This window comes from Histoplasma capsulatum, genomic scaffold (genome assembly GCF_000149585.1).
Source record: "Histoplasma capsulatum NAm1 scaffold_8 genomic scaffold, whole genome shotgun sequence".
Lineage (NCBI taxonomy): Eukaryota > Fungi > Ascomycota > Eurotiomycetes > Onygenales > Ajellomycetaceae > Histoplasma > Histoplasma mississippiense.
In genome coordinates this window covers 1,686,602-1,701,222 of record NW_001813975.1, presented here as the reverse complement: position 1 = coordinate 1,701,222, position 14,621 = coordinate 1,686,602, and the positions used below count along the sequence as shown (strand labels likewise).

Below are 14,621 nucleotides of genomic sequence, written 5' to 3'. Positions count from 1 at the left end.
ATCGCTAGCAACTCACTGCCATGGACTAGGTGTACGTTACGATAGAAATGTTCTATGACATGAAGCAAGCTGGTCGTGATAGCCGCTACTATCCCATAACATCCTGAACCTGTGAGAGTGGCAATACCTAACATTTTTGTCGTCTCCTTTTTTTCAATTGACTGGTTTGTGCAGCCACTATCGAGTATAGCTATTGATATTTTTGAGGTTATATAGTTTAGTGGTTGTGACATCCTGAGGAAAATGGTGGCCAATATGTTTCTCCTTAGCTTGAAGGAGGGCAATAGTTTTGTCACTTGGAGGGCAGTCAAGGATTCGAATCTTGAAAACTAATGTTTCAGAATATATAGAAATCTCATCAGAAGTAGGGAGTTCGATATTAAACTAAATATAATAGTAATCGATTATTTATGCCACAGTTAGAGTTGGAGGTAATGAGGAGTCAGAGTAGTGTGTTATTTATGTTGAAAACAAATTAGAATCTGGATGGTTTTTCGATGTCGATATCAAAGTGAAAGCTTTATCCGGAAGAAGTTCTGAAGAGCCACAGGGATGGAGCAGACCGAACACCAGAACAGCCAACAGCATTCATATGGGAAGAAAAATTAGGTCCGAATTTTACTCTGGTGTAGCAACCATGTTAGTAAATCTACCTTCGTGGCCACAGCCACCGGCTTCATAGCTCCATGCTCATCCTTCTCCGTAACAACAGCCGCACTATTCCATTCGAAAAACCGGTTCAATGCATTCAGTGGAGTTTCTAGAGTTATTTCAATAAATTGATGACGCCTTTCCGCGGTCCGCCCGGCTTCAGAAGTGTCAATAGAGCCAACGAGAGGGTCTAGAGCAGACCATGCGATATCTCTGGGATCCGTGACCACCTCCGACAACTTCGAAAAGTCAAACATCACATCAGAAATGGGGCTGCTGCTCGCAGCTCTCCCGTGAGAGACTCGGCTGAGGATATTTCCGAGAGTTACCAGACCGACCAAACGTCTTCCCGTGGGGGCAAGCACAGGTAGTTGATCGAAACCTTTTTCTCTCATCACCTCGATAGCGGCCTCGCATGTGGAATTTGATGGGATTGTAGTAACTGGCTTTAATCTCAGCGCCTTAACTTTGGCTCCGGAGAATGGATCCTGAGGTCTTCGTGGTTGTATCTCTGGTGACGAAGGCTCCGCCACTGGTGAGACTTCCGGGAGCAGATCGTTCGCGGCTACTCACGGCGTCATCCGCAAACTGTAGACTAATAAGTATCATGCGAGCCAACGGTCAGGGGGCTGCAAATAATGTAAAAGCACATTAAAAAAAATATTTATACCTTTGTCAGATAACTTCGAATACTATCAGGGAGAATGACGACAATCACATCGTCTTCAGTAAAATCAAAGTCTTGGACTGCCTTTGCAAGAGCGGCAATCGCACTTCCACTGCTCCCGCCCACGAGAAGTCCCTCTTCGGCTATCAGTTGTCTGGCATACTGGAATGATTCTCTGTCACCAGTTTTATACCACTTGTCAATAATACTGCGGTCCAGTACCTCAGGGATGAAGTCGTAGCCGATACCTTCTACCTTGTATGGCTCGTTCATGTGTTCCTTGTTCAAATTTTCCGGCAACGCAAGGATGGAGCCATGGGGATCTGCCGCAATGACTTTGACATTGGGATTATGCTTCCTTAGGCCACGCGCAATACCAGTAATCGTGCCACCCGTCCCCGCACCTGCTATCACGGCTGTTATCCTGCCTTCAGTTTGGGTCCATATTTCCTCCGCAGTTCCATATTCGTGAGCCAGTGGGTTATTTTCGTTTCCGTACTGATCTAAAATATGTGCATTTGGTAACTCCTTCTCCAATCTCTTCGCGACACCAATGTGTGATTCTGGAGAATCGAAAGCGGCTTCTGTTGGTGTTCGGATAATTGTAGCTCCCAACGCACGCAAGACAGAAACCTTTTCAGCGGACATCTTCTCAGGGAGAGTGATTATCGTTTTATAGCCTGCTCACACAATATATATAAACATTTAGAAAAAAACACTTCAAATATACTAAATGCGCCTGTCGGCAAGTAAATAATAGAGTGGCCTAGCTAAAGGCGGCTACTGACCTTTTACTGCAGCAACAAGAGCAAGCCCAATACCCCTAAATACATTAATTGCACTTTAGTCAGTCAAATCCGCTGATATCACTCATTTCAGCCAAAATGGGCGCATTCAGTTATCACTCACGTATTTCCGCTTGTTGGCTCAATCAGCGTGTCACCGGGCTTTATTTTCCCTTTGCGCTCGGCCTCCTCAATCATGCGCAAGGCAATTCGATCCTTCACACTTCCCCCAGCATTGAAATACTCTAGTTTAGCATAGACAGTAGCTTTGACACCAAGCCTCGGAGGTACTTTGTTGAGACGGGCTAGAGGTGTATTGCCGATTTGTTGCGTGATGGATTCCACCACCGCTGGAGGGGTAACTGGGTTCGTTTTGGTAGACATTATGGTGGGGTGTAGATGTCGGTGGAGAGTGAAACCGAAAGACGGCGATAAAACCTAAGAAAAAAAGAAATGGAACAAGTAGAAGGCCGAAGGGAGAGAAGCAGCGTGTAGATATATACCCAGATCGTGATGGGGCGGGCCTGGCCTATTGATGCGGGCCGATGTCAACCGCCCTCAAACTTTGGAAACAGCATAGAAGTGGCGCTCCGACATCTCGACAGGAGTCCTAGCATATTCTAACAAAGCTGAAGATATTCACCACATCCAGATATGCGTATGCGATTGTTTTGAATACGAGTAGGAGTAGGAATAGGAACATCTGCGTGATGACATGGCAATGCTGGTATCCGAGCTGTTGGTTGAATTGAGATGACACGGGAGTGTTAAAATTTGACGATTTCATTTTTACATCAGAGTCCCTCAGAATAAGTTAATTACATAGAAACAGCATTTTCGACTCTATATCATTGGTCACAGGATGCTGCTCAAATTTTACGGTTTATCAAACAGTGTTACAAGCTAAGACGCTGAGCCTTCAATAAATGCCAATATATCCTGAACAAGTTGTTCACCATGCGTAATATACAGGCCTTCCAAGATATGAAACTGATTAGCAATAGAAGAATATGCAAGGCGACATGGAAATTGACAATCGACGGAAAACAAGCTGAATAATTTCACTTACCGTGAGCTCCCGACTTATACTTCCTAACCACCGTCCTGGGGATGATTTCCCTGATGATTTGGGAAGTGGCTTCAATGGGACAACCCAAATCCTGATCCCCATGGACGCACATGATAGGGATGTCAGTCTCTGCACCAAGTTCTCGCAAGCGATTTGTGAAATCCACCCCCGTGATGATCTGGACACAGCGCTCGATGGCAACGGAATCCGCCTGAGCAACAAAGCCTTCAAACCGTCGGAGCGTGAACTCTGACAACTTGTGCTCAGGTGAAGGTACAGAGAGCGATGGGGGTAGAGCTACATGTGTGTAATCAGCCCGCGAGCCACGGAATCCTTGGAGAATCGAGTCCCAAAGCTCGCGCGATGGCGCAGTAGGGTTTTCTGGTGTAGCCAGGGGGTATGGAAGCGCGGGGCCTATCCAAAAGAACCCCTAAGTATTGGCCAGGCGGTGTCAGTGAGATTCTTGCACTGCGCTGAGTGCTTCGTTCTCATACCTTGCAGTTACTTCTTACGTATTCGCTGCGCTCGTACGCTAGCAGAGTTTCTCCTGGACCCATGCTCGCTGCCACAAAAACAAACGGACCGATATCAAGTTTCTCTAACAGATGGGCCGCATCCTGGGCGAAGACGTTATAATCTATCTGCTCCTTGCCCGGTTCGGCACAATTCCCACCATTCCAGTCACTTTGGCCGAAACCACGGCGATCAGGGGCAATGCATCTGAATCGATAAGTCTCGCAAAGGGCGAGAGTTTGTTGTTCAAACATCAGCGAAGACATTGGCCATCCATGGATGAATACCAGTGCTGGTTTCTGCTTGCTTGCATAGGATTTGTCCAGGTTGAAGGGACGGGGATTGCTAGTAGGTTGGTAATCCCTATAGAAGAGCTGGGCTCCGTCAAAGGGGCTGGTGAAGCGAGGCATGTTCAAGGTAGCAATATAAGGCTATTTCTTATTCTCTGTGTACCAAGAGATGGTTTGATGCAGGATGAATCGTCGGCTGTATGAGGATACAGAGTGAGACGATCTCACAGCAGCATGGAGATGGCCTTTTATAACCCATTTTTCCCCAGTGTTAAATAAAAATTTCCATCAAGGGCTGGGTGGAAACATAACACGAGCAACATGTGGGCCTTCATGAAGTAATTTCATGTTCAAGGCAAATATCAAAGTGTCTGTTATGTCGCTCATCAATTCACTATATCTTTTGACAAGTGGATTCCCCCTCGCGCGGGGGAAGGATTCTGTCAGGCATGTGAGGGGCGGATCGATCATCTCGTTATGGGGATCCTGATACGAGGCTCCGCCTTCTCGTCCCAATAACCGATATAACGTTATGGCCAGCGATCCTGGCCTTGACATCAGCAGTACCACTGCCCCGCAAGAAAATCTTCAAGGAACATACATACACAGCGGTCTGTAAATTCGGCGGTTGAAAGGATGTGAGTGATGGGGTGGTGGGGATTTCTCTTGAGCATGCATTTCCAGGAGCTGTTAAAACACAACCGAAGCCTTCAATGGGATCCTTGGGCGCTCACACCATTTGCCTCGTCTACACAGTGGCTTCAAGACAACCCGTACTATCTGTGGCGCTTCAGCCATCAGCGATTTCAGCTGCTGTCTTCATCGCCGCCGCTTACCTTCTCAGAACTGAGATCCAGCGATTTCTTTGGCTCTGGGGCTTTTAGGCGCTGCTTCCAGAGGCCATGCGTGTTCCAGCATTATTGGATCGACGATGCTTCCTCAGCGCCCCCATTACCTCCATGAAACGTTCTGAGACGCTTCTTCTTCCCTAGCAATTGGGGCACTCCGAGGAAATCGATACCTGCCAACCCGCCAGGTCAGAAGCCAGGAACCCTTAGCCAAGCGAAGCCAAGTTTTCGTTCATGCTAACTGACGACTAATATTTCTCCACACGTTCCTTCAACAATGCGCCACTACGCCGCTTGAAAGCTTGAGAAGCTTGAGAAGCTTGAAACTGGACAAACGGGACCAGCCAAGCCAGAGCGAACGAGTAGGCTTTCAGTTCCGATAATTCATCCTCTAGTACGCGCGGGTTGCAAGGATACGTCTTCGAGTTGTAACAAACGCAGTTTAAACATTCCAATGGCAACCAAAGCTCCACGTATTTCACCATCCTCGGAGAATCGAGTTGATGATTATAGGAGTAGCTGTTGTCTAGGCTGAAATGGTTGGCACTTTTTGGGTTGGTGCCATATCACATGACTAAGTGTGCGAGCCCTGGAGGTAGTTATGGATACGCAAATGAGAACAGGACAAGCAGGCATTTGCTTGCTTAGGGTCAGGGTTACTCTCCAGAGTAACCTCATACCCTTAGAAACTGACAACCGCAACCAATCCTTCACTCCCACAACTATATGGAGCAGCGAGCTCCCTCGATCTCCTCCCAGGACGCGAACAACCGTCCAGGATCTCCCCCACAGTCATCAAAGAAGACGAACGATCCTAGTCATCCGATTCTCCCCTTGCATAATGAGCCTTCCGGATCGTTATTCCGTGTGGCTTCTGCTGGCGAGAGCGGCCGCCGAGGAATCCACCCCATCCATTTCCTAACAGTATGCACGAAAAGTACCAATCGCGTCTCAATGATCGTAAATGTGCTTTGGCCCTTTGTCCCGGCTGCAATCGCTCTTAGTTTTGCGCGCCCTGATCTCCATCTCTGGATTTTTAGCCTCAATTATATCGCCATGGTGCCAACTGCCAATTTGCTAGGTTTTGCAGGGTCTGAGTTGGCTCGGAAGCTGCCAAAGGTTTTTGGCATTTTGCTGGAAACTGCATTGAGCTCGTTGGTGGAAATTGTTTTGTTGATGGTGCTAATTTCCAATGACGAGAACAGTAACTTGGTCCCTGTTATCCATGCCGCAATTCTAGGCTCGATTTTGGCCAACTTGTTGCTTTGTCTGGGGACATGTTTTTTCGTGGGCGGACTGAGGCGCAATGATCAAACATTCCACGAGGTTATTAGTGAAACGGGTTCTGGAATGCTGCTTGTGGCCGGGTTTGGCCTCTTAATTCCCAGCGCGTTCTATTCCGCTCTTTCTCGAAGCACAACTGCTGATGGCCATTTCACCCCCCAATTGCTCTTGGACAACACTCGTACCATCAGCCGAGCGACTTCAGTCATCCTTTTAGTTGCCTTTTTAATGTAAGGGCGATTTTACATGGATTTTATCACTCTATTTTTAAGAATTCGACTTGACGATACTGACTGGAATTAGATTCTTATTCTTCAACCTTCAAAGTCATAATAGCATATACGACGAGGTCCTTGAGTCGGATGAAGAAAAGGATGAAGACGGGGCAGACGAAAAGAGAAGAGCTAAACTCACATTCACCGAATGTCTCGTAGCTATTGCTATCTCGCTCACCTGTGTTTCACTTTCTGCTGTGTTTCTGGTTGAGCAGATACCATCTATCGTTGAAAGAGGCGTCCCAGACAATTTCATGGGCCTTATTTTGGTCCCTCTAGTCGAGAAAGCAGCTGAGCATCTGGGTTGCTGTTGACGAAGCTTGGTAGGCAACATCCCCTTTTGTAAACACATACCTTATCTCTCCTCAAACTAACGCCGTTTTCCTTCTCTACAGGGACAACCAAATCAATTTCGCGCTCTTCCACTGCCTTGGACCGTCCATTCAAACGGCGCTCTTCAATGCTCCCCTGGTTGTCATTGTTGGCTGGGGCTTAGGAAAGGACATGAATCTGAACTTCGAAATATTCATGGTTGCGATGCTCGTGCTCTCGATCCTGGTTGTTGGCAATTTCCTCCGCGATGGTAAATCGAATTATCTAGAAGGGGCGCTGCTTGTTCTGGTGTATATCATCATCGCCGTGACTGCTTGGTACTATCCAAACCCACATGATTTGACGACAAATGTTCGGTTGCCGGCAGGAGAACATCATTGAACATTGATGAACAAACCCCTTCTCTCCCTTTTCGGGCGTGGTATTTCACCTTTTGCATTTGATCACATTTGAATCACGGACTGGAAAAAGATACGTTGAGTGCAGGACGTGATAATATTAAATGACATCATCAAATTTTTTTGGCATTGCAATCTGAGTAGTTAGCATCACTGTCATTCTAGCGAGGCTAGACCTAATACATAGCCGTGATTTTTGTGGATAAGTAGAATAATCGATAACCTATTTCGCGATTTCAATTAAAACCTTGGTTGCTTTGTTGATAAAATTCCATCCAGAAACAATCTCCGCATGTTTCCTGTGCAAGTTAGGCTTGTTTATAAATTCACGCCAATCAATTGACTTCCAAGCGTTGATCCAGCGCCAACCTTCACGTGTACAATTAACAGCACCTGGCGAGGACGAACCAAACCATGGAAAACAACCAAATATCACTCCAGGAGAATGTCGCCAATGCTTTTAGGGAACGAGGTATTCCTGTTAAACGTGATGACATTAATGCTGCTCTGGCAGATGCCGACGCTTGCAAATGGATAGAAAATCATCTTACTCCAGAAACGCTTCTGTCGAAAGAAGAATTAACCGTGTACGTTTTAAACCTCTCACAAACAAAAAAATCTCGCTTTTAACCAAACTCTTGCTAACTGGGATTCCTTTTATTAAAGGTATACAAAAATCGAAGCAACTGGATTCCTCAAAGGCATTCTGCATGGCCAAGAAATATCATCAACAAAACCTTTCCTAGATGATGAAATACGCAAAGCGATTGGATCACTCAAGGCTTCGACCGCGGCCGTTGAGCACCAAACGGAGACATTGAAGCTGCAATGCAAAGAGCTTAAGTCCCAGATTCGCAACGGAAATCAGTCTCGGCAACGAGAAACGAAGGCGTGGGCCCAATGGAAAAATAAACACGCGCTGGAGAAACAGCAGATTGATGTTGCGGTACAGTTTCGCCACCGATAAACGTCATGCTTACATCACACTGATGGCTCCTTGCAGGTTGAAGACCTCACCCACGATTTTGAGACGACTCTCAGCTCAATGAAGTCCTTATTGACCACCGAAGCTCATACCTTGCTCCCTCAATTGGTTGGCAAATTGAAAGACGATAACCAATCTCTGCAGAGCTTGGAAAAAATGGTGTCAATAATTCAAATAGACACTGCTGATAAAGAGCTTAGTGCACGGGCTACCGAGCTAACTGCGAAGCTCTCCAGATACCTTGTTGAGGAAGTCCACTCGCGATTGGATCGGGTATATATTGAATATTTGCAAAGCAACGCTCCAGGAATAGATGAAGGTGACGAAGAAGCATTAGCGACTCTCCAGGAAGAGATTAACTCATTATATTCGGAAATCGAAATTCTTTCGGAAATGACCACTCAACAGGAATACAAGGTTCCGATACTTCGCGCTCTTGAAAGTAGCGGAGCGGAGGTTCGTTCGACTTCTCAACAGCAATTGGAGCGGGTTCGTATCCCTTCTCTATTTTCACCATTTGCTATCGTACACCTCAAGGAATGAATATGAAGGCTGATTTTCAACCTAGGTTTTTGATATTATACTCGACTTAACTCAATCCACTGAACGAATAACCGAAAAGTTAAATAACCGGCAATCGCACCAAACGGCATTGAACTATCTAGCTACAAAATACAACTGCGAAAAGGAAAGTAAACAATCAGAGGGGCAGGCGGGAAAAGCAATGACACCACAGAAACGCTTGTCTCGACTGTCATACATGCCCTCGACGCCTAAAGATACTGATCGAAAAAGCTCACTTTCTCTTCCACTTGATCATGGCTCAAAAGCTCTTGAACAGCTCCTCCGGCGACTCGGGGTTTCTACTATCGATCTCGTGGAAAGCGGCTTAACACGTGAAGCGTCAATGGCCTTTGATGAGAAGAAGCAGCACATGTTGGAAACGCTTCAAAATCTGCTATCTACCGCCGACTCTCCTCTTTCTCTATACTTGGGAACAGCTGACCAAGCTGCTCAGTTACTGCATTCCGCCCTGTATGCGGATTCGAGTTTCGAAATTGCTATGGTAGACGGTACGCAGGATGGGAAACTTGGCGCATTGGAAAGACAGATTGAAGTGCTCCGGAAAGGGATTAATGGGCTTGATGTTGGTATCTTGCATGGTGGGGACAAGGCGCAGGAGAAGTTTATGGAGAGATGGGGATGAGAAATCGTTTTTTGTTTTCAAGGAAATCATTATTGATACTAGTTTCCTTCTCTTCTCCTTCTTTATCAAACTCCTATCGATTATATTTCCCATGTCCTCCATTCTTTCATACCTGGTTTGGTTCATCGGACCTTTCTTGAGCCAGCTTGGAGTAGGCGTTACAAACTCCTAAACTATTGTTTCTGCCCACACGCAAGGACGGCGAGCCTAAATTTTCCACCGGTTTGCGTAACAATAGCAATCCTATTCGTCCTCCCTGTTGGTCATTCACGTGACCAATGGGCTTGGACCCTCGGATGAAAATGTGAGAATGTTGCCTTTCAATCCAATCTGTAGTTGTTATGGTATATCCTGTTTTGCTGTTTGATTTGATTGTCCTTGCTAATTCCTTCTCTGGCAACTTTTTCTCCCCAGTGTAGCAGCCTTCTGAAAACGTGGATTAAAAATACAATTAAAACCAACACTTCGCGCAGAGTTCCATTTTTTAACTTTTGTGCGTCTCTCTTCGGACCCGTCTCTGGCGTGCATTTCGGGGTAAACGTTTAATTGTGGATAGGTACATGGAAACCTGAGGCTGGATTGAGATTGTTGATGCCCGTTGAAGTATCCCAGATGAGAGATAAACTCTCATTTGAACATTCAGTCAGATCCATCCATTTTTTATATTTGCGACTGCAGATATATCTGCCTATCGAACCTTCGGATCACCTAATAGAGACTGACAAGCGCTCGACAATGCGAGTCTCATTCCCAGGAAGAAGATTTTCACCATACAATAAGACACAACAAATCATGATACTTTCTATGTGAGAAAACCCGGCTTGACATGGAATAAGCTCGCAAGGAAGTGTCAATGAAGCCTACTACAGGCTAAAAATTCCTCAGAATGAACAGACGAAGCGAGGAACTAGAAGGCCGAAAGAGAACTGATCTAGTCGCGCAAACAAATCGACTCTCTCTTTCACCGAAGCAGCCCCTCCATCCCGCAGCCTCTAGTCCTGCTGATGTTAAATCGCCTCATTACGATGAAGCATTTAGCCTCTCTCCCGAATCAGCTTTGATGATTCTTTGCGCCCATGTTAATAAATTAGCCAAACTCACTGGCGACATACCCTCATCTACGCCACCAACAGGAGGAAACATCATCGCATCCCAGACGACGGATGATAATTGCGCCAACCTCCCAAGTGCCGACAATTTAGTATCAAACGCCAACCCGAGAACGGGCGCAAAACATCTCGATACCTTCTGTCCAATGGTATTAATCAAGAGCTTTTACTGCAAGCAGATCTCCCCGATATCGTTGGCAGACTACCTCCTTCGAATCCATCGTTACTGCCCCATGTCAACTGCCGTGTATCTGGCACCAAGCCAATATATCAGACACCTGGCGATTGTGGAAAATAATATATGTGACTCCGCGCAACATGCACCGGCTCGTTCTAGGTGGACTGCGGGTAGCAGCGAAAATTGTAGAGGATCTCTGCTACCAACACAGACGATTTGCTAAAGTTGGAGGAGTGACGGAGCGGGAGCTGGCGAAGCTCGAAATTAGCTTTAGCTTCTTGATGGATTTCGAGTTGAGGGTTGATGCCGAGACGATGTTTCATGAGATCGAGGCATATCGAGAAGAGTCACGGTAAATAAGACCCTGTGGTACATATTATATTTATGCACACAGACCTGTACATACTAGCACCGGTTTTTTTTTTTTTTTTTTTTTTTTTTTTTTATTCTTTAGGAAGAGAAAAGCAGTTCGTTAAATTTGTTGCAGCTTTCGGGGCCTAGAATTCGTGGATGATGGTGAGAAAATCTTCGCCCAAGGCGTGTTGACACTGACAGCCTCCTTGGGACGAGGCGCCTAACAGCAAGAAATCTTTCAGCCTCAATTGTGCAGATCAATGCCCTCTGCGTCAGCCAGGCCATGTGAAAACTTCTACAGCGCGTCTTTTGGAAAGCTGGAAACGACCAGACAGCTAGTAGTAAATGTAATAACTAACTAAACGTCAACAGTAGTTAATTCAACAGACTTCGCAATTGGATATCGGTGTCTATGCTCTAAACCGCATTGGGCCTGCTGGATACGGATCCCGTACCCGCTTCGTGATCATACATATCAGCCTTGGGGGGAAAATATTGCTGGATCACGCCGCGGCGCATATGCAAGAAAGCTAGACTCATTTCCACTTGCCAGACCAGGACTTTTGACTCTCCCTTCTCTCTCGTTCCCCTGGAATGGCGAAATGATTGAATTTCTCAACTGAGGAACAAACACCAAACGTTGTCTGATTTCCACCCGGCGCAATTCCCCCCCCCCCAAGCGCCAACGTCTGTCTAAAGTTAGCCTTCCAGGGCTGAGCCATGTCCTCGTCATCAACATCTCGCGATGCCCTGAGCTCTATTGACCGAAATTCCAGTTCCACATCTCTGACAACCGGAAAGGCGGCAGCTGCGCCTCCAAAACTGTCGACGCGGGAAAATGAGCTAGAGCTGAAGGATATCAAACCCGAAGATGGAAACGGCGGCAACCCCAAACCATCTCTCCCCATCGAGGAGGATATTATGCAACTGGCTCGACTGGGAGAAATAGCAGCCATACAAAAGCTATTCGAAAGCGGTAAATTCAATGCCAGATATGCGGATGAAGAGGGTATTACTCCTTTGCATGTGAGTTTATCATAGAGTATTCCATGTCCCCGCGCTCTTTCGTCAATTGGCTTTGGGTGGAAAAATGGATTGGTCACTAACCGTTTTCATCTCACCTTCTGGTGTCTGTAGTGGGCGGCAATAAATAACCAGTATGCCCTTTGCAAGTTCTTGCTCGAGTCCGGTGCCGACGTAAATGCGAAAGGCGGCGAGTCGGTAGCCACGGCGGCTATGTGGGCAGCTCAGCGCTGCCATTATTACATCGTGAACCTTTTACTCCAGCACGGCGCAGACCCTCTATCTACCGATATCCAAGGGTATAACATACTACATCTTGCCACCATCGATGGAAACGCATTCCTCCTCGTCCTCCTCCTACACCAAGAAATCCCCGTCGACTCGCCAGATCCCCAGGGCCACACCGGTCTGATGTGGGCGGCATACAAAGGTTTTCCGGCCTGCGTGGATTTATTTCTACGGTGGGGGGCAAATGTAAACGCTGTGGACGAAGGGGGACTGTCTCCACTACACTGGGCATTGGTGAAGGGCTCCCCGGCGTGCGTTCAAAAGATCATCGAGTATGGCGCGGACCGATTTGCGAAGACGCGGGACGGAAAGACGCCTGCGACAGTAGCGGCCGAAATGAAAACAGTTCATGCGTGGTATCGCGCACTCAACGAATGTGGTTATGACCGAGAAGGCAACCTTCGGACGCTTCCATTTGGGCTGACAACCGTAGCACGGACAAAGCGGTTCACGTCGAAATTTTTCTTCTTTTGGCCGTTCCTTGTCATACTCTTTTCAATATTCACTCTCAGCAACATGGTTATATATATTGGTATTCCGTTTACCCTAGGGATTGTGTTTGGCATGCAGTGGATTGCGCAACGGGTTGCAAATCTCGGGCCCTCAGAGTATAGAGTGTTGCATAGAACGGTATGCCTATTCCCTGGAGCCGGGCATATTTGCCGTTTACTCCTTTAATTTCACTTCGCCGGCGTTTGGATTGCATTGTACATCAGCTTCTAACACCATGGATCTAGCCCCTCCTAGCAGGCGTTTTTGCGGGATCTCTATTTTGGGTCGGAGTTCGTTGGGCCCTGAAGGTGCTACCAAGTAAGATCCTAAAAAGATTGGCCATTTGATTCGAGAATTTTTGATGGCTAATATTTTACCATAGATACATATTCATCACACCCGTTTTTAAATTTTTTCTTCATAGTATTTTTTGGCTTGACTACATATTTCTATGGTCTTGCAATGCTCGAAGATCCCGGGTTTGTCCCTAAGCTAGGAAGCAGAAATCAACAGAGGGATACGATAACCCAACTCTTTGAAGTCTGGAAATTTGACGAAGACAACTTTTGTGTATATTGCATGATTAGGAAGCCGTTACGCAGCAAGCATTGCAGACGTTGTAAGCGTTGTGTGTCTAAGCATGACCAGTAAGTATATATATCCTTCAAGCCCCTGGTTTTATTCAGGGGTGCCACTTTTGGACTAACCTGCTGGGGCGTGACAAAATAGCCATTGCCCATGGATCGATAATTGCGTTGGCGCAAATAACTTGCGCCACTTTATTTTGTATATCTTTTCCATGGAAATTGGCATTATTTTCTTTATACAATTAGTGATGGCTCGTAAGTCCTGATAACCAAGGAGAGATGGCGGGTGGTTTACGCAAAAACAACACTTACTCACGAAGTCACAGATATCGATATAATTCCCGCACGTTCCGATGCTGAATGCAACATCCTCTCCTCAGTTCTTTGCGATATCCTCAGTCGAGATACTTTCACCATCATCCTCACGATATGGATCAGTATCCAGCTTATATGGGTGAGCATGCTGTGTGTCGTCCAACTTGTCCAGATATCCCGCAACCAGACCACCTACGAAAGTATGCACGGGCACACATTAGACTACGCGAACTCAGCCTCAGCAGCCGTTACCTCTGCCATTACAACCGGCACCACCTCAGCCGATATTGGTGGCCTTTCCGCGACGGGCCAAGGGCCAAACCCAGCAATCCCGCCAACTACAATACCATCACACCGCCGACCCCCTCCCCTCCGTCACGACCACGGCTGTTTATCTCAATGGAAGAAATTGCTGGGTCTAGATACCTTCGTAGCCACCGCACAAGATGGCCTTGATCGACGCGGTGGGGCGCGATCCTGGAACCCCTTCTCGCGTGGCGTTGTTACGAATTGCAAAGATTTTTGGTGCGATAGTCAGCCGTATTTCGGCAAGCGGGATACGGGAAGTGCGATGTTAGGCGGTGAGACTGTGAATTACTCTCGTCTATTCGATATGCCGCTTATGACGCGGACCGGAGGCAGTAGGGCAGGTTCCGGTATGGTATATCGGAGTGTTGCGGGGGGCGAAGACGCTGTATAGATTTGATGGCGCTGATGTATTCGTATTTTAATTACATGACTTGACGGTCAGACAAGTGGCTTGGGCGAATTGGCGGGGTAATTGATTTATACAAATTATAATAATATTATATTTTCCCGGCTATATTACGGAGGTTGTCTGTCTGTTCCCTTCCAGCGCGTTAGAGTTTATATCTTACATTACACCACGCTTGGAATGCCATGCAGCTTCCTAGCAAAGTTTCCATGTTGTTGAGCACTGCGCAAAATACACCCTGTGAACATATATGGT

The 14,621-nt window shown here is 46.7% G+C and overlaps 5 protein-coding genes across 5 annotated transcripts; 3 read left to right on the top strand and 2 right to left on the bottom strand.

Annotated features, from left to right (window-relative positions):
• Positions 1 to 605: 605 nt before the first annotated feature.
• On the bottom strand, positions 606 to 2,487 carry HCAG_07434 (cystathionine beta-synthase; the record flags this gene model as incomplete). The annotated part of the gene is made up of 5 exons (XM_001537962.1): positions 606 to 623; positions 654 to 1,160; positions 1,322 to 1,998; positions 2,107 to 2,141; positions 2,228 to 2,487. The coding sequence occupies 5 exons, from the start codon at positions 2,485 to 2,487 to the stop codon at positions 606 to 608; spliced, it is 1,497 nt and encodes a 498-aa protein (XP_001538012.1).
• Positions 2,488 to 3,006: 519 nt separating this feature from the next.
• HCAG_07433 (predicted protein) lies at positions 3,007 to 4,095 on the bottom strand (the record flags this gene model as incomplete). The annotated part of the gene is made up of 3 exons (XM_001537961.1): positions 3,007 to 3,077; positions 3,173 to 3,602; positions 3,667 to 4,095. 3 exons carry the CDS (start codon positions 4,093 to 4,095, stop codon positions 3,007 to 3,009), a joined length of 930 nt encoding a protein of 309 aa, XP_001538011.1.
• A 1,784-nt stretch (positions 4,096 to 5,879) lies between these two features.
• On the top strand, positions 5,880 to 7,096 carry HCAG_07432 (conserved hypothetical protein; the record flags this gene model as incomplete). Its single annotated transcript, XM_001537960.1, has 3 exons — positions 5,880 to 6,337; positions 6,411 to 6,651; positions 6,710 to 7,096. 3 exons carry the CDS (start codon positions 5,880 to 5,882, stop codon positions 7,094 to 7,096), a joined length of 1,086 nt encoding a protein of 361 aa, XP_001538010.1.
• Positions 7,097 to 7,527: 431 nt separating this feature from the next.
• HCAG_07431 (predicted protein) lies at positions 7,528 to 9,305 on the top strand (the record flags this gene model as incomplete). The annotated part of the gene is made up of 4 exons (XM_001537959.1): positions 7,528 to 7,700; positions 7,780 to 8,059; positions 8,117 to 8,554; positions 8,667 to 9,305. The coding sequence occupies 4 exons, from the start codon at positions 7,528 to 7,530 to the stop codon at positions 9,303 to 9,305; spliced, it is 1,530 nt and encodes a 509-aa protein (XP_001538009.1).
• A 1,427-nt stretch (positions 9,306 to 10,732) lies between these two features.
• HCAG_07430 (palmitoyltransferase akr1) lies at positions 10,733 to 14,351 on the top strand (the record flags this gene model as incomplete). Its single annotated transcript, XM_001537958.1, has 9 exons — positions 10,733 to 10,944; positions 11,080 to 11,108; positions 11,319 to 11,352; positions 11,723 to 11,972; positions 12,105 to 12,887; positions 12,995 to 13,067; positions 13,337 to 13,396; positions 13,583 to 13,591; positions 13,663 to 14,351. The coding sequence occupies 9 exons, from the start codon at positions 10,733 to 10,735 to the stop codon at positions 14,349 to 14,351; spliced, it is 2,139 nt and encodes a 712-aa protein (XP_001538008.1).
• Positions 14,352 to 14,621: the final 270 nt, after the last annotated feature.